The sequence below is a fragment of the Staurois parvus genome, unplaced genomic scaffold, assembly GCF_062004578.1.
Source record: "Staurois parvus isolate SC_StPar_1 unplaced genomic scaffold, SC_StPar_1.0 ptg000048l, whole genome shotgun sequence".
Classification (NCBI taxonomy): domain Eukaryota; kingdom Metazoa; phylum Chordata; class Amphibia; order Anura; family Ranidae; genus Staurois; species Staurois parvus.
Genome location: NW_028317844.1, coordinates 13,177,781 through 13,203,616, shown reverse-complemented (window position 1 = coordinate 13,203,616; position 25,836 = coordinate 13,177,781). Strand labels below are relative to the sequence as shown.

General features: G+C 37.8%; 1 protein-coding gene across 1 annotated transcript in view; it reads right to left on the bottom strand.

Annotated features, from left to right (window-relative positions):
* The window catches only part of ASCC3 (activating signal cointegrator 1 complex subunit 3), a 915,848-nt gene that overhangs the window by 309,433 nt on the left and 580,579 nt on the right, over positions 1-25,836 (bottom strand). The window contains exon 14 of the mRNA XM_089665174.1: positions 2,134-2,325. Coding sequence (XP_089521300.1) covers positions 2,134-2,325 — 192 coding nt within the window. The remainder of the gene's footprint in view (positions 1-2,133; positions 2,326-25,836) is intronic.

The following is a 25,836-nucleotide window of genomic DNA, read 5'->3' as shown; positions in this document are numbered from 1 at the left end:
GCGGCCTTTTATTATGTGATCAGCTGTACCCAATGACACAGCAGATCACAAAGTAAATACAGTTGCAGGTTATCAGCAACACTTTCCTCATGCTGTCACAGCGTGAGGAAAGTACTGTCGATACCCGGCAAATGTCACAAAGCAGATCTGCACTGATTATCAGGGCACTGATAATCAGTGCCCTGATCATATGTGCCCAGCAGTGTCCAGCTGTGCCACCCATCAGTGCCCGACAGTGCCACCCATCAGTGAAACCCAGCAGTTGTGCCCATCAGTGTCGCCAGTCACTACCCAGCAGTGCTGCCTATCAGTGCCTCTTTATCAATGCCTGCCAGTGCCGCCTCATCAGTGTAGCTTATCAGTGCCCATCAGTGCTGCATATCAGTGCAGCCTCATCAACGCACATCAGTGAAGGAGAAAAAATTACCTGTTTGCTAAATTTTGTAATAGAAACAAATAAAAACTTTTTTCTTAAATTTTTTTCTTTTTTATAGTTAAAAAAATAAAAACCCCAGTCGCGATTAAATACCACCAATAGAAAGCTCTATTTGTGCAAAAAAAAATTATAAAAATATCATAAGGGAACAGTGTTGCATGACTGCACAATTGTCATTCAAAGTGCAACAGCACTGAAAGCTGAAAACTGGCCTGGGCACGAAGGGGGTAAAAGTGCCCAGTAGGCAAATGGTTAAAGACATGTATTACTTTAAATCGTCCCATTATATTCACATATCACCCACCAAACAACCTGCCATGCCTCCTCTTTGCTGTAGGAAACACTGTAGCTGGGTAATGTAGGATCCTACAGCCCTGGGTAAGACTCAGGAGCATGTATGAGCTTTACCCATATTAAACGCATTTTTTGTCATGATAGAAAAATGGCTGCTATTGGCTCTCTTTCACCTCACTGGAACACTGTTGGCCAGAATTATTACAACAAGCATTCAACGGGAGGGTTGAAAAATACTACTCCACAAATACTTGTCAAGTTCTGGTAAAAGTTTATCAAAGTCTGGAAAATACTGCAAGCATTATTGGCTTGAACACCCATTATGTACTCTTGTGTGTACTAAATCATTCACCACAATAATAAAAACAATGGAAAGCATTTGGTGAGTGTTCCTAAAGCTAGAACACTGCTCATCTCCTGAAGCCCATATAAACTAGGCATAAGGGAGCATACAAGAGAATATACCTATATCTTTACAACTGCATTTTGACCTTCATTTGATGCTTGATAGATTCCATTCATGTTTGTAGTCTCCCTCTAAGTGTATCAGCCTGCAGTGCATTTCAGTAGACATTAAGTAGGGAATTACCTATGTGTCACAGACGTACACCAATATATTAGCGCATCTAAGCATTTAGTTGCATGAAGTGGTCTTATAAGCTGGCGTTCAACCCACTCAAAAATAAAATCATGATTTTGAATAGATTTACATGAAAAATGTGATGCTACATATTTCTATTGGGCAATCCACTGTTAAAAATGACGCGCTATTATAAATTGACAAATAATGAATATGTTTACAGTAAATCCCACTTTTTTCTGCAAACTGAATTGAAACATCATAGAAAAATTGACATTCATGTCTGCCTAACACAGTTGGCACAGCATAAAAAATTAACAATTGAACAAAAAAATGTATGCTTTTATTTAACACTCAAGAGCTGCTTATAAACCTTTGATGCTCTAATCAAGAATTCCTTAGGCATTATTTGTCCTTTTACATGCAGACAAGTTGTAGGTCGCTATTCAATTAAATGACACACAAGAGGTTTAACCCAACAGGTCATTTGCATTGTGCACATCCCACGGCAAACTGCAGTTCCCTAGACTGTGCTTGTACAAAGCTAAAATGTAAGGACTGGCTTCAGGTGACTTCTCCCACTGCAGCTGGGGAAAAGGAATTATTAGCAGCATTTTATGAGCTGTCTTAGCCATTCATACAAAAATACTGGGTGCTGTCACAGGATTTAAATGACTGGCTGCTATAAATTACAACTGGATAATAATTGTTGAAATAACCCTCTGCATATTAACGAAAAAGTATCAGTGTTTCAATTGTTCAAGTTTTCACTGCAGAATACGCAGCAGACAATGTTATTCTGTTCTGCGGAATAATCTCTTACCTTAATGATAACAGCATGAGCGGGGAGATTGACACCCCAGGCTAATGTGGCTGTACAAACCAGGACTTTGATATGTCCCTGAGAAAAAAGGTTCTCCACCATACTCCTATCTTGCCGCAGCATGCCTGCATGATGAATACTAAATCCATCTGGAAACAACTCTCTTAGCTGCTTATTCCTAGACCTTTGCACCTGTAGAAGACAAAAGCGTTTAGTAAATGACTGATTAGCTCATAATGAAAAGACATTCATGTGTAAAACGGAAATATGCAATCACAACACTAACTTAGTCCTGTTCTTTTGATATTCTAAATACTGCTATTGTTAGAATTCAAGCTAAACAAAGTATGGTAAAATGCAGCCATGTCTTTGAATGCATAACCATCTTTTGAAAATTCCAATTACATTTTAATGTCTTTTTAATTTCACATACAAGCTCTCTGTGTGTATATATTAATACTAAAAGTAAGAATCTCACATTTTTGGGTCAAACAAGTGTGTGTGTGTGTGTGTTTGTGTCTGTGTCAAGGGCTTAGGTGCAGGTGTCATGGCAGGACCAACATTAGTAGCTGACCATTCTCTGTTGAAAGTAGCATTCTAGTGGCAAAGTGGAATTCTAGAGCATTGTAGTAAGATTCATATTCAAGATAAATAGAACTTGTTCACATTTCACATAAAATGATATAGGGCAGGTACTTGTCAATGTACATGACTGTTCCCAATGACCCCTGGAAAAAGCAGGGAAGCAGTTCCAACCTAGGACCTCCTGCTCAAAAACTGTCCATGTCAAATTTAAGCTGTGTGTAGAGTTGGATAGGCGCCATATACAGTGCTGTGGCCAGAACATGATATACTGCTACGACAACTCTGTCAGAGACACATCACCAACCTTGTCTCAAATCATCACTCAAACTGTGCTTACAATTCTTCACAAGATCTCCTGCTCTCTAACTCTTGTCACCTTCTCCCATACTTGCTTCTCGCTTCTTCTGGAACACCCTATCTCAATCTGTCTTGCTTATATCCTACTCTGTCCACATTTAGTTGATCCCTGAAAACTGATTTATTCAGGAAAAGACTATCTCAGCTCCATCTAAAAACTATGCATTCTCTATTAAATCATCCCTCGTAGTTTAAGCCATTTGTATCACTTGCCCCTTCACTTTAGATTATAAGCTCTCATGAGCAGGGCCCTTCTGATCCTCTTGTACTCAATTGTGGTGTAACTGTACAGACTGCCTTTATTTTCTAAAGCCCCCTGCATAAACTGTTGGTGCTATATTAATCCTGTATAATTAAAAAAAATTATTATATATATATATATATATATATATATATATATATATTTATATATAATTTTTTTTTTTAGACAGAGTGTGGGGGATTGGAACCTCTGTGTTTTGTTCTTATTATCTGTTTACCAGTTTGGGGTAGTTTATTTATTTTTTACTTTCTGTCTTGACAAAACAGGAAGTGAACAGATATCTACTTGTCAATTTCACATGTCATAGAGAACATGGATACTCAGACAGCAATACAAAATACATTCTATAGCAGAGTTCAAGTTTTTTTCAACTGTTAAGTTGGCAGCATGTTTTGCACAAAACCTTTATTGCATAACTATAAAATGAGGTTCAAGATTTGTCTGTTGTGTCTTACAATGCTGAGCAAAGCAGACCAGAATTAAAAACCTTTTGGTAGGAAAGATAGTCTGTAGAGTAGATTTACTAAAATTGGTGCAGTCAGAATCTGGCGCAGCTCTGCATGGCAGCCAATCAGCTTCTAACTTCAACTTGTTCAATTAAGTTTTGGCAATAAAACATGGAAGCTGATTGGTTTCTGCAGAGTTGTACCAGATTTTGCACTCTTCAGACTTAGTAAATAACCCCCTGTATATCTGGATTTCAAATATATATTTAGCTGCTTGCCCAAAAGTCAGCTTTAAATATTTTGGTTATGCATATAAAAACATTAATACACAACAACTTAAAGATACATTTTGTAAATCTCTCTTTTGAAATAAAAGACATAGAGCATATAATAAAGTTAAATTGTTAGAGCTGATTTGCGTTATCGCACAATGTGGTCCTAGGTGCCCTGCATAGAGGACAAATTGTGAATTCTAGTCACTTACTATATTGTATAACTAATGAGACCTAATGTTCTGATATTACCTGACACATCTTTCAAGTTCTAAAAAATAATGGACACTCTGATTTGTAAACAATCACAAAAGCCTGTCTCAAAGCAGTATTTCAATATTCTACATTGTCCACAAATAATTGAAAAACAGAGCATTAACATTTCTTGTCAGCTGCTCGGCGGATATTCATTGTAGCATGAATTTTCAATCTTCGGCGTAGGGATATATATATATATATATATATATATATATATATATATATCATACAAGCAAATATACACAAAGTGTTAAGAGAGACATTTAGGTCAGAGAATGTTCATCCAAAATTATTAACTATGCTGGCATGTCAAAAACCTATCATAGCAATATTTGCGAGACATTAAAATATATTACAAATTGTGAGCATGCCAATAAAAGAAATTTGCACCAGACTTGTGGGTATGAAAAAAAAAAGCAGTAAAGGGGAAATATTGCAACCAGATACCAACTACCGCTTACAAAATGTCATCACATCATTATATCTTCTAACTTTAGAATACAAAAAAGGAGGACACATGGTGCATGGAGCTGTCCCTATCTGCAGTGCCCCCATTTTATGTTGCCTCTGTTTTTCATGCATCCCCCAGTCACTGTGTGCCCACAAGACGGGACACAAGAGCTGTCATGTTTTTTGAGGAATAGGTACCCCTATATAAAATATGTATATATGTACATAGTTTTCTATTGTATACTTGCAAGGGGGGGTGGCATAATCTTATGTGAAGGATAATCATGATGCCCTGGAAGGATTTAGAATTATAATAATATAGACAGATAGTTGACTATTTAAAATCGATACAGAAAATCCTGCATATTTTTCATGTCATAAACAATCTTTTTTATGAGTAATATTTGATCAATTTCCATAGGCAAAACTCATCTTCTCTTGTGATATCCTGATATTTTTATCCAGAAGTTCTGGATAGTAGGGTAGAATCACTAAGGCTTCATTCAGACCTAGCATATTTTAAACTTGTGTTGTTTTGCTTGTTCTTTGCGCAACACACACAGGACAACCTGTTTATTTGAATGGGCAGCCCTACATCTAGCAAAGTAGCTCATTGAATGTTTTGGTGGATTAAGGTTTGAGTGTTTTTTATCGGGTGTTTTACAGTGTTTGCTGTGCAGATAAAATGTGCATCTGCTTGTTGTGTTTGGGGTGGCAATAAAAATGAATGGTACTGAAAACATGACAAGTGCTTGTTGCATAATTTTGCAAGAGTTTACAAAACGTGCAGGTGTGAATGGCGTCTAAATGTGGGTAATGTGCCCAGAAACTCACATCCTCTCCAAAACAGAGGTGAGACTTGTTTATGTTAACTTCAAACTTTTATTGGTAATGCAAAATTATTTTTAACAGAATACAGGTGTACAGTACTGTATGCCCATAAACATCTGTAGTAAGACTGGTCAGCTGTGGGGCATGCATCTGAAATCTGGCCAACAACAACTAACAAACAGTAAGGCCTTATGCACACTGTCTGCGTTCGGGGCTGTGCACCCACATGGTTGTCAAATTGGCTGTGCAGCTGCTGCATCCAATTTCAGACATTTGGTATGAATGGGACTGCCTGAACAGGGATGTATGGAATGCCTGTACATCCATCTGTGGGCAAGAACAGCCCTCACATGGGTGTACATTGTAGTACACCCATGCAAATGAGGCCTAAGAGCCCAGCAAGCAAAATAATTAGTAGTTGCTGATACAACTAGCAAAATAGCTTGAAAACTAAGAAAGGAATAAATGAAGACTGCAGGAATATGTTACAGGTAAAAGTGGAAACAAAGTTTATCTATTTAAAGGACTGAAGGTGCAATTTAACCACTTGCCCTCCAGAGGATTTACCCCCCCCCCTCCTGACCAGGCCATTTTTTGCGTTATGGCGCTGCATTACTTTAACTGACAATTGCGCGGTCATGCAACGCTGTTATATAAAAAAATTTAATTTTCCCATGAATAGAGCTTTCTTTCGGTATGGGTAGGGTTGTGCGTGCCCCCTACCTGGGAATGCAAAATTACGTATATATAAGTGATTTTGGCCACCCGTGCCGCCCTGTAGCAGTATTACTGCTATAGGGCGGACGGGAAGCAGTTAACATGTTATGACCAATACCTCCGATTTTCCTTGCTTTAGTTTCAAGAATAAGACAGAACATCTAGTCTGCAGACTACGAGGACAAAGAAACAGGGTTAAGTGCATGTAGTTTTAAGCCCATCTGGTAACCCAGTTTCACTCAAAAACATATAGCTACATAACTTGCAGTTTAAGTTTTAATTAGTCTCAAGACATACTTCAAGTATCATAGTACCTCACCAACACACTATCAAAGACAATTCCCTTTACACCTTTATTGCTATTTCAGTCTTGTCGTGTTCATTCATTTTGTTACATTCTATACTGCAATAATCTACAGTTTCAGCAGCAATTCATCATTAAGGTAAAAGGCAGAGCTCCATTATACCTGTCTTCAAAAAGGAATCTGCAGATGGGAGAAAAGCAAAGCGTGTATGGAAAAGGGGAAATCAGTTTAACACATTTCTACTATATATCTTACAAATTTTACAAAGCACATAAAAAAATGTGGCAAAAAGTGATAGGTACAATGATCCAAAAAAGAAGTGTGGAAGTCTGAACTGCGGGTGAGAATCAGGTTGACGAACTGAACAAAGTAGCATAAAATATCTGTAGAAGTTCTGAAAATCTTTCCTATATTTTACAGCCCATCAAATGTCTGAGATGTTCATATTTATATATTTGTATATACATAATGTTTTTTCATTGTGATGAGCCTTTGCTAATGTCAGTTTGTGCGTATAATTAGCTATTTTTTGTCTTAATAAATGGCATGCTGGCAAACACATTAGGCTGGCGCCCCCTCTTTTGTCTTTCTGCTTTTACAGAATATACTGCATATCATATGTTGACATCACTGAATTTGTACTTGTCCTGAATATCAATTTGCAGGAAACACACAGAGCAAGCTTGAGGGAAAGAAGAGTTAGTAATTTTGCTAGTGTTAAGAGATTAGGTAAAACAGGTTTCTTTTCGTTTGCAGTTAGCTGTTTATTTAACTAGTTCCCACTGGCCCACAAAACATTTACTGCGGGTGGGTGGCATGGGTAGGTTGGATCACGTACATCATCCAGCCTGTTACGATTTAGGAGCACGCATACCCTGCTAACCTGTGCTGTCACTGGCTACAGCAGGATTTTGTCAGCAGGTTTCGGCCAATGATTTATGGCTGAGAACTGCTGATTGGCTGTAGCCAATCACACCACAGAGTCCTGGGTTTACACATAGGGCTCTGTACACAGATCAGTGATCTGGCTGTTTCTTCCCTCTGCAAAGCAGGCAGAAAAAAGCCAGATCTGTTAGTGAATGCATCACATATTACACTTGGTAGACACACAGTTAACCTCTTGACTGCCCCTAGATGTTAACCCCTTCCCAGCCAGTGCCATTAATACAGTGTACCACATTATATGTGATCACTGTGTTAGTGTCACTAGTGATGTCAGTGTACCTCCAAGCAAGGGTCTGTTTGCGTCAGATTGCCTGCCACACTATCACAGTCCCACCATAATTTGCTCATCACTGGCATTATCAGTATAACGTCATAGCTGCATAAATTCCAGTATATATACTATTGCTCATAGAAGCTATAACTTCCACACAAACCAATTAGTATACACTATTTAGGATTTTTTTTTAACCAAAGACATGCAGCAGAATGTATTTTGGCGTAAATGAATGAAGACATAAGATTTTCTGCTTTTTTTTTTTTTAATTAGATATACTTTATAACAAAAAGTATAAAATATTGTTTTTTTTGTTCAGCATTTTCAGGCTTTTTAAAAATTAAAAAAAAAAACCCAGTGGTGATACCACCAAAAGGAAGCTCTACTTGTGTGAAAAAAAAATCTATATTAATTTAATTTGGGTACAGTGTTGCATGACAGAGCAATTGCCAGTTAAAGTAGCAAAGTGCAGAATATATATAAAAAAAAAAAAAGTCTCTGGTCATGAAGGAGGTAAAACCTTCCGGAAGTAAAGAGGAACTGCACTCTCTCAATCAACATTGATTATTTTGAATCCTTATGCTGCTAGCATTAGTAAATAGATAGGAAAGTATATAATATTTACTTGGGTTAACCAGTTTTTTACATCTCTTTAGTTACTTCCTAGTTTCTATGCCAGGGAAATGATGACATACATCCCAAGAATCTTCAGGAGGGGTTTTCTCAGCTAAGCACACCCTCCTGCCTGTACTCCTGAACTAGTGCAGATGGATTCCAGGAAGTAAATGTTACATGAATCATCTGCCCTTACTTAAGATGACCATAGCCAGAAATGCTAGGGGCTGTATTTCTAAGTGATTTATCAGCAAAACAAAGCATAGAGACATGGATGCAGGAGTTTTCTTTGAATATTAAAAATAAATTAAATAGCGCTTTTGGTTTGTGGTGTTCAAATAGTACTCCACTTTAACGTTCTAAACATTTATCCATATATAGTCCATTTAAATGGCTTAGTCACCCTCACATCATCAATCAAATGCTGGTCCTAATGGAAGGAAAAGGCTCTGAGTTTCCCCACACTACTAGAATAGTATGCACTATAGCAAAACACCCAAAGTGTTGAATGCTGAAGATACTGTACTTCAGTGGGTGTAGCTCTGCAAAGGAGCAAAGATTAAGTCAGTATTTCTCAACCTTTTTTTCAAAGCACCCTTTAAAATGATGCACAATCTCGAGGCACCCCAATTTCGAAAATAAACACTGAACAGTTTCAGATATTGCAGCAACATCTACACGTGGGACATCCAACTGTAAAGGTGATTTATTTTTCCAAAGCACACTAGTACTGACTAGTATTCCAGTGTTTCTCTCTCCCATAATTTCTCTCTCTCTCACTCAGCTAATTTGACCCCTGTGCTGACGGAAAGGGGCAGGGGAGGGGCAAACAAGGATGCTGTGCAAGTGCTCAACGTCCTCCTTATCAACCAATGACGTAATTGGTTGTTAGGACTCCAGTGGCAATAAGGTTGTAATGGTGCGCAATGACAACCTGTGGCTTTGAGTAACTGAAGGAAGCTTGTAATAAGCCTGCATTTTAATGATAATATGCACAGAATGTAAGCCGACCTTCTTTATTACTGAAGCAAAATTGTGTAATGTTTATATGAGTCTACCAAGAAAAAGCTTCACAATGCAAAAGTAATGTATCTGAACTTTAGAATGACATCTACATAACAGGTCTGGGCTATCCTTATTTAAGTCTGTGGAGTGTGTCGACTGTTAATTTGTTAACATGTCAAGCTGTCTTAATTGCCTAAGAGCAAGCAGTTAAAAGAAGGAAATTTAGATCAGGTTGCTTTGAACATTAAAGTCAGTTCTTATGAAAGACACGTTGGGGTTTATTTACTAAAACTTGAGAGTGCAAAATCTGGTGCAGTTGTACATGGTAGCCAGCTAGTTCAATTAAGCGTTGACAAAAAAACTGAAAGCTGAGTGCTTTTATGCAAAGCTGCACCATATTTTTGCACTCTCCAGCTTTTGTAAATCAATCCCATTGATAGATGACGCCAAATGCAGGGTCTGAATGTGGCAAATGTTCTCTACAGGGTTTGCCAACCAAGTTTACAGGAAGATGATCTCTGATCTGAAAGCATTGTAAACTAGAACTGGAAAATTAAAGCACATGTCATGTCTAATTGTAACAAATATATAGTTCTTAACATTTCGTAAATTGGCCTCAAGATATCTTTCTTTTTGGTATCTGTCATGGCCGAATACCAGGCTGTTCGGACAGACAAAGCTATGGCACACCCTGCACATTACCAGTGTGGCTGTTCATCACAGTGATAAGTCAATAAAAATGTCAGAGATGGGGTTTAGTGGCAAGCTCCAAAAATATCTCAAAGTGTTGGAACTTTACCTTTCAGAATAAAACATTTCATAACATTTTGTAAAGGTATCTGTCTTTTTGGTATCTGTTATGGCTGAATACCAGGACTTTCCTGCAAACCTTTGGCACATGCTAATACTACTGAAAGTGGTCTGCCCCCTTTAAGGTCTGATTTACATCTGAGGAGCCTATATTCAGAGAATTCTGACACCCCCCCCCAAAAAAAAAAAAAAATAAAAAGACAGTAAGACCAACTTTTTTTCCCCTGATAAAATATTTTTTATATGTGTAAAGGGGAGTGCAGCAGACTGTGATGTAAAGGGGAATGCTGATGTAAGGGGATCTCTGGTCACCAGAGCCACACCTTACACAAGAGTCCTCAAAGTTCTCCTTTACATCAGAATCTGAGTTCTCCTTTACATCAGAATCTGAGTTCTCCTTTACATCAGAATCTGCAGGGTTTCCCTTACAGTGCAAGGGGGACCTCTGCGGACCCGGATGTAAAGGGGTACTCTGATGTAAGGGAGGCACTGCAGTCCATGATGTAAAGGGGAACTCTGATGTAAGGTGGTAACCAAAGCCCCCCCTTACATCACAGGCAGCAGCACTCTCCTTTACATTACAGTGTCCACAGTGTTCCCTCTTACATCAGGGTCCTCAGAGGTCCCATTGCACTGTGGGGCACTATTGTGAAAGGGGCCTAATTCATCATGATCTCCCTATCTCTCTCCTCATACAAACGGGTGCCCCTCTAGGGTGATAGGTCAATAGAAATGTGGGTATGGGGCTTAGTGGCAAGCTTCAAAAGTACCTCAAAGTTGCCTTTCAGAATAACCGGAGAGTTTGGAAGAGTACTGCAAGTACATTTAGGTGCCTCCGGTTTATATCTGTGGCATAATTTTTTGTTTTAATAATTGAAAAGGTCTCTTTAAAGTAATTCTGTTGGCACCTGGAAAAAAACTGTAAATCGTATTCCCTGTAAAAAATACTTTGAATACTTGCCTGTTCTTTATCCTGCACAACCTATCTTTGTTCTCTTGAAAATGTATGAGTTGATAAGATGCCTGGTCCCCACTGCCATTCCATCCACTGGGCCCCTGTCTCACTTCCATGCCCTGTTGTGACATAGGGACCAGCAGATGGAACCACAGTGTGCAGCAGGGGACTGGGCATCTGACATGTAAGAGAGATGGGTAACTATTAGAAGTCTTCTTTTAAAGGGAGTACTTTTTCATTATTGTTCAGGTTGTGACAGAGTCACTTTAAGTGGACACATAGTACCATGGATTACTACATATTGTAGATGCGCGTTATCTGCACACATGCATAGCAAGGTACCATTTTTTACTGTGAAAGTGTCAATAATGGAATTCAAACATATCTGTGAAGGCAACATACATTTGGGTGCAAAAGATTCAACATAAAAAAAAATATATTACATTAATGTGATAGCTTTGGCAATGATCATTGGTTCAAAGATTTTTTAACAGGAGCTTTACTGCAGATTCTTACATTCTCCTTCAAAAACAAACACATTTTCTTATAGAATGTTTAAATTTTTCAAAATGGGTACTAAAGAGAATTTTCTGCAGGAAGGATGTGGTAGTCAATCAAGCAGTTGGTGCAGTAGTTAGACATTCAATTAAAAAAATTATATATACAGTATATGTTCCATTATGCTTTGGTATTGTCAGTAGTGAAGAGCTTAGGCGTGTTCAGAGTAGCATCTGAACCTATGTGCGAACCTGTTAGGAAGCTGTCACCTGTGCTGGCCAATCATCTGCAGCTGGGGCTTACAAACAAGGGGCATGTATACAAGTAGCTGAGGGGCGGGGAATGCCCCAGTCACAGGTATACTAAACTTCCACTTGGAATTTTATGATCTGTAATATAAGCACAAAATCCATCTGTAGTTTAATAACTAAATTATAAAGCATAATAAAATATTGATATTGACTCAAGCAGCTACTTTGTTTTGTTATCCTGTTCACTATCAGGTTAACTTATATCTAAAAAAAAAAAAAATGTGATCATTGACAGGTACCCGTGTGGTTACTGGATATAAAAGTTCACAAGCTCATTTGTGCTTCATATGCCCTTTCTGTATCATTTAAGTGGGTCACAGTGATCTGTCATTTATTTGATAACACAGTACGCCTCACTCATGTTTAAAGAATCTTGTAAGCTAGGCACTCTCTTATCATTCAAAGAGGTAGGTCACCCTCAACTTAATAAGTCTGCCATTTAAAAGTCTTTCAAATTTAAATGTAAACTAATCTCCTTATTGAAGTACAAATTATTATTAGCACTCCAGATTAATAAGATGATTTTTACTAAGTTTAAATTGGAAAAAGGTAATTGCACGCCATAATAAAAAAAATGACGCTGCATTAAATTCTTTCCTCTAATACTTAAATCAAAGGTTAAAAATAAAACATACACCAAAATCAAAGATCTATGCAATGCTGAACGAAATAACAGACAACATATAAAGCAGAGCTCCAGGCATACTTTTTTGTTTAGAAAGAGAAGGAAAGACTTAAAATATCCATAAACATTTGTTGGTGTGTGTGCACATTGGGGAGGAGTTCCATGTCAATTGGACACCAGTAAGTAGGGTTTTTCCCAAGATGGATACAGACAGCAATACAAGCCAACAAAGGTTTCTAGCCCTTTCCCATTTTAACAAAAATTAACATACATGTTTTGGCTTGAGTTCTACCTTAACCTAAAACTTCTCATTTTAATCAAACCTATAAATCAAAAGTCCAATAAAAAAAAAACTACTTTCTCTATTTTCTTATTTGTGGATGTTTGTGCCAAAAGTTGTGTATCTCAATGATGAGATAATAAACTGCCAGGATGCTGTATATATAAAGACATGATCATTTCTGCAATGAGCAGCTACTACAATGGTCAGAAGAGATATTTTAAAAATTGTAGTACAGATGAACTCAGACCCTCTAGCACAGCCTTTATCAGCCTTTCTACCACGGAGAAACACTTGTAATAACTTTCAAATCTCAGGGAATCCACACAAAAAAATGCCTATGCTTCTTGGCACATTAGCATGATCAGTATGTTGTATTATGTTTCTATTAAAAGAATAAATAATGAGGTGTACTTAAAGTGGTTTTAAAGTCAGAAGGTTTTATACCTTCATGCATTCTATGCAGGAAGGTAAAAACCTTCTGGGTGCAGCTCCCCCATCAGCCCCCTCCCTTAGACTTACCTGAGACCCTTCTGGATCCAACGATGTGCATGAGAGAAACAACCTTTCTGGATCTCTGTCTCCTCACTGGCTCACACAACAGTGGCGTCACTGGCTCCTGCTGCAGTCAATTACAGCCAATGAGTAAAGAGTGGGGGAAGGGGCTAAGGTGTGCTCTGTGTGTGAATGGACAATGTCCATTCACGGGAGCGAGGCTTGGTAGCGAGCCTGCCTGATTGCCCCCATAGCAAGAGGCTTAATATTGGGGGCACTGGCAGGGGACCCAAAGAGAAGAGGTTCGAGGCTGCTCTGTGCAAAACCCTTGCATAGAGCAGGTAAGTATAACATGTTTGTTTTTTAAAACCTTTAGAATCACTTTAACATTCCCAATTTTTATGACAAAATTATCTTCATCAATAATCACAAACATAACAAATAGCATTAATGGCCAGAAAAGTAACACAGACAATATATTTGTAGTGACCACTTTACATTGGTGGTCAGTGTAGAAGTAGCCTCTTACACTGGTGGCCAGTAAAGTAAGATATATCTGACACTGCTTTTTTCTCAAGGATCCTCTGGAGAAACCCCATTATTCCATGAAACCCAGATTAAGAAAGGCTACTCTAGTATGTGTGTCTTTTGTCGAAAACAATGCAACTTGGAACAGTATTAAAACCGTACAAGCAAAAATACATTTTAGTGCTCCAAACTACATTCACAAATAAAGAGACCAATCACAAACATTTTGATTTTTCAGACTACAAAAAAAAAAAACACGGCTTTTTTTATTTATTATACTCCAACTTGAAAAGGTGCTGATGATTTATTTTAAATTACACTTTTTTTCCCTGATATTACAAAAAAATTGGTCAAGCCTTTTTTTACCATTTGAAAGTATTTCTGTGGCAATTTATCTAAAATGTCCTTGAGTGCCTGAAGGTGTACTGAGGTATATGAGGTCTGCTACTAGTGTCCTAATTAAAATTGATTTTTTTCCCCATATCCCAGAGGTTTTCTTATATGCCAAACGGCTGACCTTTTTCTGACATGTACACTTGCAAGATCTGCAAACAGTGATACCTACTCCAGCCCACTTGAAGATGTTAAGAGAATTTATTACAGTTAAGCTCTTGGAAAAACTCAGACTTTTATGTTGATTGCATTAGATTACTTACTAAAAATTCAGCCCTTATGGGCACATTATTCATTCTGCATGCAGGAAAATTTAAACATAGTTATATAAATAGTTACATCTGCATTATGTTAAAGAGGCACAGAATGCAATATAGTAAAATTCAAGATGGTGCTCACTTGGGATTTGTGACAAGCTTTAAAAGATAACCATCACCATCAAGAGACATGTAATTAATCACTTAAATGCCAAGTGCAGCCTATTAAAAAATGTTAACATCTTATTTTTATTTACTGAACATTGGTAGGTAGGGAAGTTGCAGATACATTTTCCAGAATGTTTATCATGTGCCTATGGTATGATCACAGTTGTTAAAATTCAGAGTTGGTGCACTGATGAATGTCTGTCTAAAACTGTAATTATACATACAGTACATTCCAATACCACAGATGAGAAATAAGCTTTGCAAAGCAAAAGATTTGAGGAATACTCTAAGCATGACTTTGTATTACTAAATCAGAAATTATACAACTTAATAGAATTAGGCCTGGTTCACAATAGCAGTGTTACTAATGATTTTTCCTGCTCAGAAAAAAAATGGCTGTAGAAAAACATGGCAAAATATGTATGTGGCCTATTTTTAAAGCAGTGAATGCAACCTTCCGTAAACATTCACTAGTGGTAAATCAATCACTGTCATTTAAGACAGACACCTGAAAGAGTTACTTGCAGTGAATGTTTGCTGAATGTCAGATTCACTGCTTTATAAATGTTCCCCCAAGTATATGACGTTGCAAACACAAAAACACTGTTGAATAGCACAGCCATAATGGAATATATCCTTTCTGGCAAATATTAACCAATAATTTGTGTTATCACTAACAAGGCCTTTCTCCAGCCTCTGTTTACAAGGACTACCTAAACCATGTGATCACAGCAGCAAGATGTCTTATTTCTAGGCACTGAAAACAACCTACAATACCAGAAAATCTAAAGGGAACATCAAAGCACAGGCAGTCTCCGAGTCACAAACATCCAACTTACATACTACTCATACTTAAGAACAAAGGCAGCATGATGTCATGCTGGTCCCAAAAACTGCAGGGTGGCCATCCTTATGCTATTCAATACCTAAAAATAATTTTTTGGCTGGAGTTACACCTAAACAATGTACCTTTTCCAACTTACATGCAAGTTCAGCTTAAGAACAAACCTACAAAACCTATTGTGTTCATAACCCGGGGCGTGCCAGTAATTCAAACCACAGAACACAAATGTCAGTCCATGTTTGACAAACTATAGTTGCCACAAAACCGGTGCTTAACCAACAGTATAATGGATCACGTAATTGGACATCCCTCCTTATTCACTGCAATATCATACCTACCCACCCAAGGTGACAGAGTAGTCATCCATTTTAGTTTTTTGTATTTACTGACACTGATTTACTGATAAAGCGTTACATATAATTTTGTTGGAATATTGCACATTCACTAGGTGAAAAAAAAATATAGATGCACATTTCAAAAGATGTCAGAGCAACCCTAAACTATATATTTGTCTGCACATAAAAATAGTTATTTCCAGGGATACTTAGCTGATTTAACTAAATTAAACATTCTGAAGCTAGTAGAATCTCATAGAAAAGTAATGTATAAGTGGAATGCCCATTGTCTATGGGGTGAATAAGGGAAAGCAAATACAAAATTTCAATGTCAGCTGGGATGGAGGTTTTCAGCCAATCCTTTCAATTAAAGCCTCTTTCTAATAGACGTCATCCTGTCAGTCATGTTTTTTCAAAGAAAAAAAACAGATTCAGTTAACATCAGTTTGCACATCCGTCTTCAGTTCAGTGTACCTCAGTTTGTACGTCAGTTCAGTTTATATCATTTCAATTTACATCAGTTTATATTAGTTCAGATTCAGTTTACATCAGTCTACAACCAGCCCATTTTAAAAGATCTGGACATTGGCTGTTTCATTAAAAAAAGCGGACCTGAACTCACGTGGATGTAGGCGCATGTAAACTGATGATCATCTGTTTACATCCACCAACACATAGACATACATTGTGGTTCAGTCTGGATCCATCCAAAAAAAATAACATATTTATAAAGCAGTGAATGTGGCATAACAAACATTCATTACAGGTGAATCAACCACACTAATTTAAAATACATATACCAGGAAGATTCACATTCACGACTTTAAAAATACACCCTATAGTGTTGGCCTGCAATAAAGGGCAGGAATTCAGTAACGCAAACTGTATATACTGTTAGTACAGTACAATCAAACCTTCATATCTGTATTAAAGTGATTGTAAAGTCATTTTTTTAAAATACCAAACATGATATAGGTACATGCTCTGTGCAATAGAATTGCTATATATATATATATATATATATATATATATATATATATATATATATATATATATATATATACACACATATATATATATATATATACATATATATACACACACACACAGTGGAGAAAATAATTATTTGAAGTTTGCAAGTTAGCCCACTTACAAAGAAATGAAGGGTCTATAATTTTTTATCATAGGTGTATTTTAAATGATAGAGACAGAATATCAAACAAAAATCCAGAAAAAAACACATGATACAAATGTTATAAATTGAGTTGCAGTTCAGTGAGTAAAATAAGTATTTGATCCCCTACCAACCAACAATATTTCTGGTTCCCACAAGCCGGCTATATGCTCATGTGGTACACAAGATTAGTCCTGTCAATTTAAGAAGGTGCTCCTCATGACAACTCGTTATGTGTATAAAAGACCGAAACTCTTGGCCATCACCATGGGCAAGACCAAAGAGCTGTCAAAGGATGTCAGGGACAATATTGTAGACCTGCACAAGGCTGAAATGGGCTACAAGACCGTCAGCAAGAAGCTTGGTGAGAAGGAGACAACTGTTGGAGAGATTATTTGCAAATGGAAGAAATATAAAATAACCGTCAATTGGGTGGGATCAAATAATCATTTTCCCCACTGTGTGTATGTATATGTATGTATATATATATATATATATATATATATATATAGTACCCTTTAAAAAACAGACAGGTGTAAATTAAAGTAAATGTTAACACTGTAGCTAAGATATAGTGTCCTAAAGCACTATGTATAATTGCCATTTTTAGAATTAAATTGTACTTGCTTTCCCCTTTTTTCATCTTTTGTTACAGTGCAATGCTGCTGATCTCTTGCAGCCACTTCCTGTTTAAATACACGCACAGCAGCAATGGCTGGCAGAAAAATCTACACTGCTAATATTTTCCTTGTAGGACCTCACCCAGCCAAGGCCATCTTGGAAAGGAAAGAATCTTTTAAACTTGATTAAATGATAATAATAGTTGGCAGGAAAGCTAAACTAATGCACCAGACAACTCAGGAAGAAGATGGAATGGACTTCATGAGATCTAATTTTATATGACGCATTTCCAGTTTATATTAATGGACCAAAGCTGTCCACTTTAATCTATCTTCCTGCATGCAAATATAATAAATGCCTTTTCAGCTTTTCATTTAAATTCAAATAGTTTAGCAACATGTTGGTAACTAATAGTTGTGTCCTTTTACATCCATAGTTATAATGCATGGAATTACTAAAGAGCACGGAAATCCACTGTTAAGCATTGACATACACTAATAAATGGATATTACAGTAACAACTGTAGAGTGACCATGAAAACCTGTGTTCCTTTAGGAACTTAGCATTGGGAATCATGCACTAAAACTAATCTCTCATCCTCTCATTTTCCTGCATTTAGAAATGTGGTAAATATTTTAGAAAGAAATAAAGCATACATATGTGCAGATGATGTATGCCAAACTACTATAGAAAAGACCTTCTCGCGTTCTATAGTAGGTTTTATAATAGAAATCAAGTCTCATACACAGAGTGTAGGAAAAAACCTAAGGCTCTCTGTTGCCCAAAGCCATACTGTCCAACTTTCATTTTCCTACTGAAGGATACAAAATGAGAGGGAACAATCTCATTAACTCTGGAAACTATACTCAATCTGTTCCTCCACCTTAAAAAAAAAAAAAAACACATAAAAGGACTTTCATTTTGAAAAATACTATATCCTTCTAATTATATGATACATGATATTTTATTATTCACTATATAGGGGTGTGTACCAACCCTATCATTGTTACTTTTGCTGGTCACCTTGGTCTGCATTAAAATGTAAATAAAAAATATAAATAAAGGCTTGATGCAACTAAAAGCTGCTAACAGTTCACATAACACACATTGGAAAATAGCAACTGAATGGTGCCACCTAATCCTTCTGGTACAGAACAGCACCAGCATTTGCAGAGGGCCTAATAAAGAACATATGCAAACTTATCTGACAAACAATGATCCAAAGCACTTGAGGGTTCCTGAATAAATTGACTTGGAATTAGCCAGCCTATATGTCAAACCGTTGTGAGGAAAATGGCAGTTACTTTGGGCATGATGATATTGACAAGGTTTTTATTAGACATCCATCACAGCCAATAATCAGGTTAAAAACACTAAGAATCCATGAATGCGTGGGATACAAATCCCCACTTACATATTCCCCAGTCTGGCAGTAAGGCTGTGCAGAAGGGATGACCAGATGTGTCACTCGTATGGCGGTGATCCGATATTCATAAATATAGCAATAAGGCTGTACGGAAGAGGCATCCAGGTGTGCCTCTCGTATAGCGCTGACCCCTGTAACTGGAACCGGTGTAGGCATCCTAGGCTGGCAATCACACACTCCAGAAGTGACACACCAGAAGGTTCTCCCTTCTGTGCAGCCTTACTGCCAGACTGGGGAATATGTAAGTAGGGATTCGTATCCCACATGATCATGGACTCTTAGTGTTTTTAACCTGATTATTGGCTGTGATGGATGTCTAATTAAAACCTTGTCAATACCGTCATGCCCAAAGTGACTGCCATTTTCCTCACAACAGTTTGACATATAGGTTGGCTAATTCCAAGTCAATTTAATCAGGAACCCTCAAGCACTTTGAATCATTGCTTGTCTTTTTTATCTGGCTTTCCATGTTCCAGTGGTTTATCCAAAGCAGCTGTGGATGTTCCTTTGGTTTTAACCAAGGTTATACTTGAAATGTATATAGATCATGGTGCTGGACTTTATTGGATTTGTTTTATACTTATCTGACAAGCCTGGCCAATAAAAACAACAAAACAGACCACAGAAAACCAAACTTGTTGTAAACAGCTGTTTTAGTTACTCTGTTCTTATATGTTTATTGCTTGCCAGCAAAGTTGATTTGAGGGAGTTAGTAGTATGAATTGTTTTGCTCTTTTTCATTACTGTAAGTAAATACATGTGATCAGTAGAACTCTCATAATGTAACTGCATTGTAATGTATTTATACTGCTGTTATAGCCTTCTCTGTTTTGAGGATGAGATTTGACAAAGACTACATGATTTATTAACCCCTTAGTGACCGAGGATAAAACAAATGTTAATACCTAACAAAATTCTTCAGCTTTGACATCTGTTAGTAAAATTGTACATATAATCACAACTACTTTGTGTATCCAGGTGGATTATACTTCTTTTTCAGGACAAATTGATAAAGGATATTTCTTGATTTTTTTTTTATTATTCAAATAAAACTGGGCCAAATAGCATTTTTCTAATGTAGCTGTATTGTACCTGCTACTACCACAAAAAACCACCAAAAGAACAACCCCCCCAAAAAATTCTTCCGCTCCTGATGATCGTAGCAATACCACATATGTGTATGTTAGCTGTTTGTATCTGTGGTAAGGCCCAAAATAATGTTGTGCATTTTGATTTTTTTTATCATACCTAAAACAAAATGATACTGACACTGACTGACATTACTAATTTTAAAGAAATGCTTTAAAAAAAAAAAAATCCCAAAATATACTGCCCCTGACCTTTGACCATTACCTTGATCCTCACATTATCCCCAACACTGACCTAGATTAAACCTTGATCTAGTCATTTTATTTCTTTTATTTATTAGTTTGTTTACATAATTTGTTTACATCTTTCTTTCCTGCAAGGTACAATGTATCTTTCCCTCAATTCAGAAAAGAAAGAAAACACATGGGTGGGCTATATAGTGACTGATCACTGTGAGAGCCAAGCAGAAGCTACCAGCGATTAGGTGACTGCAAACTGGAAGTCCTGGGATCCCCATAATTGGTGAGAGCCCAGTCTCTGTGTTGGGAGTACACTGCACAGCACAAAGAGAGGTACACAGATATGTGGCCTCACAGATAAAGACCCACTTCCCTGAGGCAGCATATCTGCATACTGTCAGCAGCAAGGGGTTAAGGACCTGTTCACACTGGTGTGTTTAACCCGTTGCCACCTCCTCCCGGTCCTTTAAGAGGTGCTAAATGCCGGGAGGCTGGCATTCCAATCATGTGGCCACTGTGATTGGCAGTTACAGCAGTCACATGATCGGAAAGCTCTTGATCACAAAAATGCATTGGCAGTTTTGCAGGACCTGCAAGTAACTGTGCTGGAAGCAGAAGGTGCACACTCTCAGCACAGAAAGATATTCACATAGGGCTGCACATATGCAGCCTCCTGGCATTAAAGCTCACTGCTGGGGGTGTATATATGCATATGGCTGATGGGAAGAGGTTAAAAGCCTGGTATGCATTTTTCAAAACAGCATATCATATTTTCAATTAGTTGTGTTTTAGATGCATTTTGCACGTATTTTCACCCCTGCTCATCTGAGAAAAAATTGAAGTGACTCTAAAAACGTACTGTGGTGATGTGTGCATTTTTCAAACAGGGTCCCAAAGATACAGCAAGCAGGACTTTCTAAAAACAAAGCACACTTTAAAAAATTGCAGCAAGTAGATGTGAACAGATAGAACTTGCAGGGAACTATTTTTCATTGGCTTTTGTTTCGCCAGAAAGGTACCTTTTAGCACTGCAAAAACTTAGTGTGGACAGGGCCTAAATACCCTGGCAACAACACATTTTTCGTTCTATAACTGAAATTTCATTACATATGCTTAAAGCAATGGCACTGTAGCACCAAGCACACTACTGTAGTCTATGGTCCGCCACCAACAAATTATTAATGAGGTGTGTATTTATGCACTAATCAGGTAAAAGAAAGATCTAGTGGCAATGAGGCGCTGACTAATGTGTGCTAAAGATAAAGACATGATCCATGTTTCCAGCTGAATTTTTTGCTATCTAAACAGTGAAAAACACAAGTTTGACAACCTCTTAGTTACCATGCTTAGTGGAGTAAAGGCCAATATTTTTTAACTGCAGCTACCCGAGTTGAGTAGACTGAATATAAATGCATAAAGCAGTATATTTTCTCATGTTTGCAGCTTAGTAGAAGATTAACAGATATATGCTAATTGTTGCTTTTTTTTTAAATGAAAACTGGGTTGTAAGAAGACTGAAGCAACAGGCAGACCCAAACAAGCATTGTGTGAAAAGTGGGTCTATCTAAAAGGTAAATGTAGCATTTAGGTACAGGTTTCAATCAAAATTTGCATACAGGTATGATAAAGCCAGCACTTTAGGGTTTGAATATTACAATGAATACAATTTGACTATTTGAACAAGGGGGTACTCATATTAAACTGCTCTCTAAGATGACATTTATAGATTTCTATATAATTTTAGAATGATAACTGTCACAACAAACAAATGCTTTACTCGCTTTCAATTTTTATTTTCATACACTGTTTACACAAGGCCAAACAACTTATGTGTTTTATGATGTCTGTCTTCTGTATTTCCGTAGAAGTTCAGGATCAAACTCCCAAGGGCAAAGGTAATCTACATACGCACTAAAGGGCTGTACAAGAAAATCAATCAGTACAGCTCAAGCCTACAACAGTACAGTGTAGAAATCAATATTGTTCATTTGCAATACCATTTATTAAAGTAAACAACATTTTGGGTTTTGCAGGCATCTGGCTTTGTTTTGTTTTGCAGATTTTCATGAATCAATAGAACTGCAATTTTCCATAATGCACAGGAAAGGCCTCACAAATTACTGTGTTAGGTCTTTCTATGTATGAAAAGCTCTTGGTCTGGAAGATCAAACACAAATTCAGATAAAAGCACAGGCCACATATATGACAGTCCATTCAGATGCTAACATTTAGTAAGTGATGCACAATGAAAGGACTGCATGCTTCATTCAATAGAACAATGCTGTGATGGGAAATTTTCTTTATATTGCCACACACAGGCATCTTTAATAGCTATATTTAGGTATATTAACATTTGGCACTGTTATCATCTTAAACTACAGCTTTCAATTAAATACTACCTGTTGACCAGACCCAGATCATTGTTGATTCAAAGCTTTTTCCTGTCTCCTAAATATGCTTCTGTGTATTCACCCTATTACATGGGTTATGACTGCAAATGCAGTTTAAACACACACTACTCAAACATGGCCACCATTAGGAAATTCCCTCCAAAAATGTCAGGAAACCATAGCTGGAGTGCATGCCTGTAGGCAGCAAATGGTTGAAGGAGATCAACAGCACTGAGATGCAATAAAACATTAAAAAAAAGAGAATATAGAGAAATATTAAATAATAAAATGCAACAGTTCCAGCTCAGTGATGCTGGTTTCTGGGAAATGGCATCCGCCAGTCTCCAGTGACTCATCAATGCTATTTCAGCTGTCAGCCCGAAGATTCCCAGCTGGCAGGTGGATGTAAACAAAGGAGAAGGGACAGTGTTAAATTAAAAAAGAAAATGTCCTGGGGGTTCCCCCACAATCTATACCAGGACCTTGGGAGACACACAGTCAACAAAAACCAAAAGAAGAAATGTCATGAGGTCACCCTCAAATTCCATACCAGACCCCTATCTAACCATGCAGCCTAGATGGCTAGGAAAAGGGAGGCGAGCATGGCACCCCTTACTCCTGAATCATAACAGGCTATATGCCCTCAATATGGATGGGGAACCCCCTTGGCAAAGCACCATGTTAATGAGGACAGGAATGTTTTCCCCACAACCCTGGCTCAATGGTTGTGGAGATCTGTGGGCGAAGGCTTACCAGACTCTGAAGGCCCCTTTAAGCAATAAGGGGGCCTCCAGATACCACCATTCACATGTGAATGATGGCGGTATGCTTGATATTAAAACTTCCAAATGAAAAAAAAACATAAAAAAAACACGCTGATAGGAAAAAAACATTAGGACACATCCCAGTATTATGGTAATAATAGCAAAAATGCCCTTGAATCGGGATGGCTAGCGAGAAACAGGAAGAGGAGTCATAGTGCACTCTGCTGTATTCCAAAGACCATAAGTGACATGGTCCTACACTGGTTTTAAACATGAATGTTGTCAGCTTTGCATACTGCTGTGCCAGAAGTTTTTGCTAGTTGGTTAACCACTTACCTACCGGGCACTTATACCCTCTTCCTGCCCAGGCCAATTTTCAGCGCTGTTGCACTTTGAATAACAATTGCACAGTCATGCAACATTGTACTGATATTAAATTTTTATCATTTTTTTTCACACAAATAGAGCTTTCTTTTTTTGTTATTTACTTGCCACTGGGTGTTTTATTTTTTGCGCTCTAAACAAAAATAAAAGAGCAACAAATGTGAAAAAAAAAGTTTTTCTTTGTTTCTATTATACAATTTTGAAACAGGTAATTTTTCTCCATAACTGATGTGCGTTGATGAGACTGCACTGAAAGGCAGCACTGATGGGCACTGATAGGCAGAACTGATGGGCACTGATGAGGTGGCACTGATAGGAAGCACTAATAGGCGGCACTGATGGACAGCACTGATTGGGCAGCACTGCTAGGTGACATTGCTGGGCAGCACTAATGGGCAGCACTGCCCGGGCACTGCTGGGCGCCACTGCTGGGCAGCAGTGATATGTAGCACTGATGGACACAGGTGGGTGTCATTGGACACAGCTGATCATGTGGTAAAAGGCCGCCGTCATTGGCCGGTTACCGTAACACGTGATCATTTTCTGTGTACATAGGACACAGTGATCACTGGCCACGCCGGGTGTGCACAGCTGAGGGCAAGCAGGGGGGCATGTTCTGGAATAATGTCCATGAACGTCATCTCAGGATTACACAACCGCACTGTAGCCATCCGTCGGCTATAGCACGGTTGGGAACCAGTTAAGCTGGTTGCCTGCAAGACAAACATTACTATATAGGAACCCTGCTCAAAACTGAGAAACCCCCCCCCCCTTAAAATAAATTTTAAAAATGTTTCGTTCATAAAAGGTAGTTACTTAGACCAGTTATACTGAAAGAGAAGCATTCCTAAAAAGGGGTCCCTGCTCTAAACTAAAATATTTAAAAAAAGAGTGTAATAAACAAAACAAAATGAGAGACACAAAAAGGCACATGGGTGGTCAAGTGACCCATAACAACTCAATAAAACAATACAAAAATTTAAAAAAAAAGTAAAAAAAAAGAGAGAAATATGACAGAAAATGGGTAGAAATGCTATCTAGATCTAAAAAGAGGTAGCAGATATGCCAAAGAATTGAGATATAAAGGCATTGCTGTTCAGACTTGAAGCAACTTTCTGTTGCATCGACAGGGCAGGTGGTGACGCAAAAGGTTAAAAAAAAAATCCCTAAAAAAACTGCCGCTAGGGAGTCCACACACCAAATACAACTGTTCAAAATAAATAAATATTAATTGCTTTATTCCCAAATGAAACTGCAGCAGGGCAAATTCTATGTGGAGCAATGGTACAATGGAAGCTTTGTGGACCCTCCGTGATACCAGTATTGAGCTGGGGTTTTCTCAAAGAATAGAGTTTAAGAAGCTGTCTACACCAGCAAGGAGGTTTTGTTTTGGGTGCATGGCACTCACAGATTAGTGTCCTTGGACTGACAGTATAATAATATAATAATTGGCTTGCCCAAATAAAAACAGCTGAAACCTAGGAATAAGCTGTAGATACAAGTGTAACATGAAAACAGGTGTAGTTGTGGGCAGGTGATAACCTAACCAGTAGCAGACATGAGGGGAGATTTACTAAAACTGGTTCACTCTGATTGGTTTCTATATAGAAGGGCACCTGATTTTGCACTCTTTGGCTTTCGTAAATAAACCCTACGGTCTCAGAACAAGGACCAACAAGAACCTTTTGTGCATGAGCTGCCAAAAGTGCAAAAAAAATTATTTGCATCCATCTGCAGATGATGTCTCAGGTGTGCTATAGTGCACATCTGCTGAAATACTCATCTCCTGTCAGTA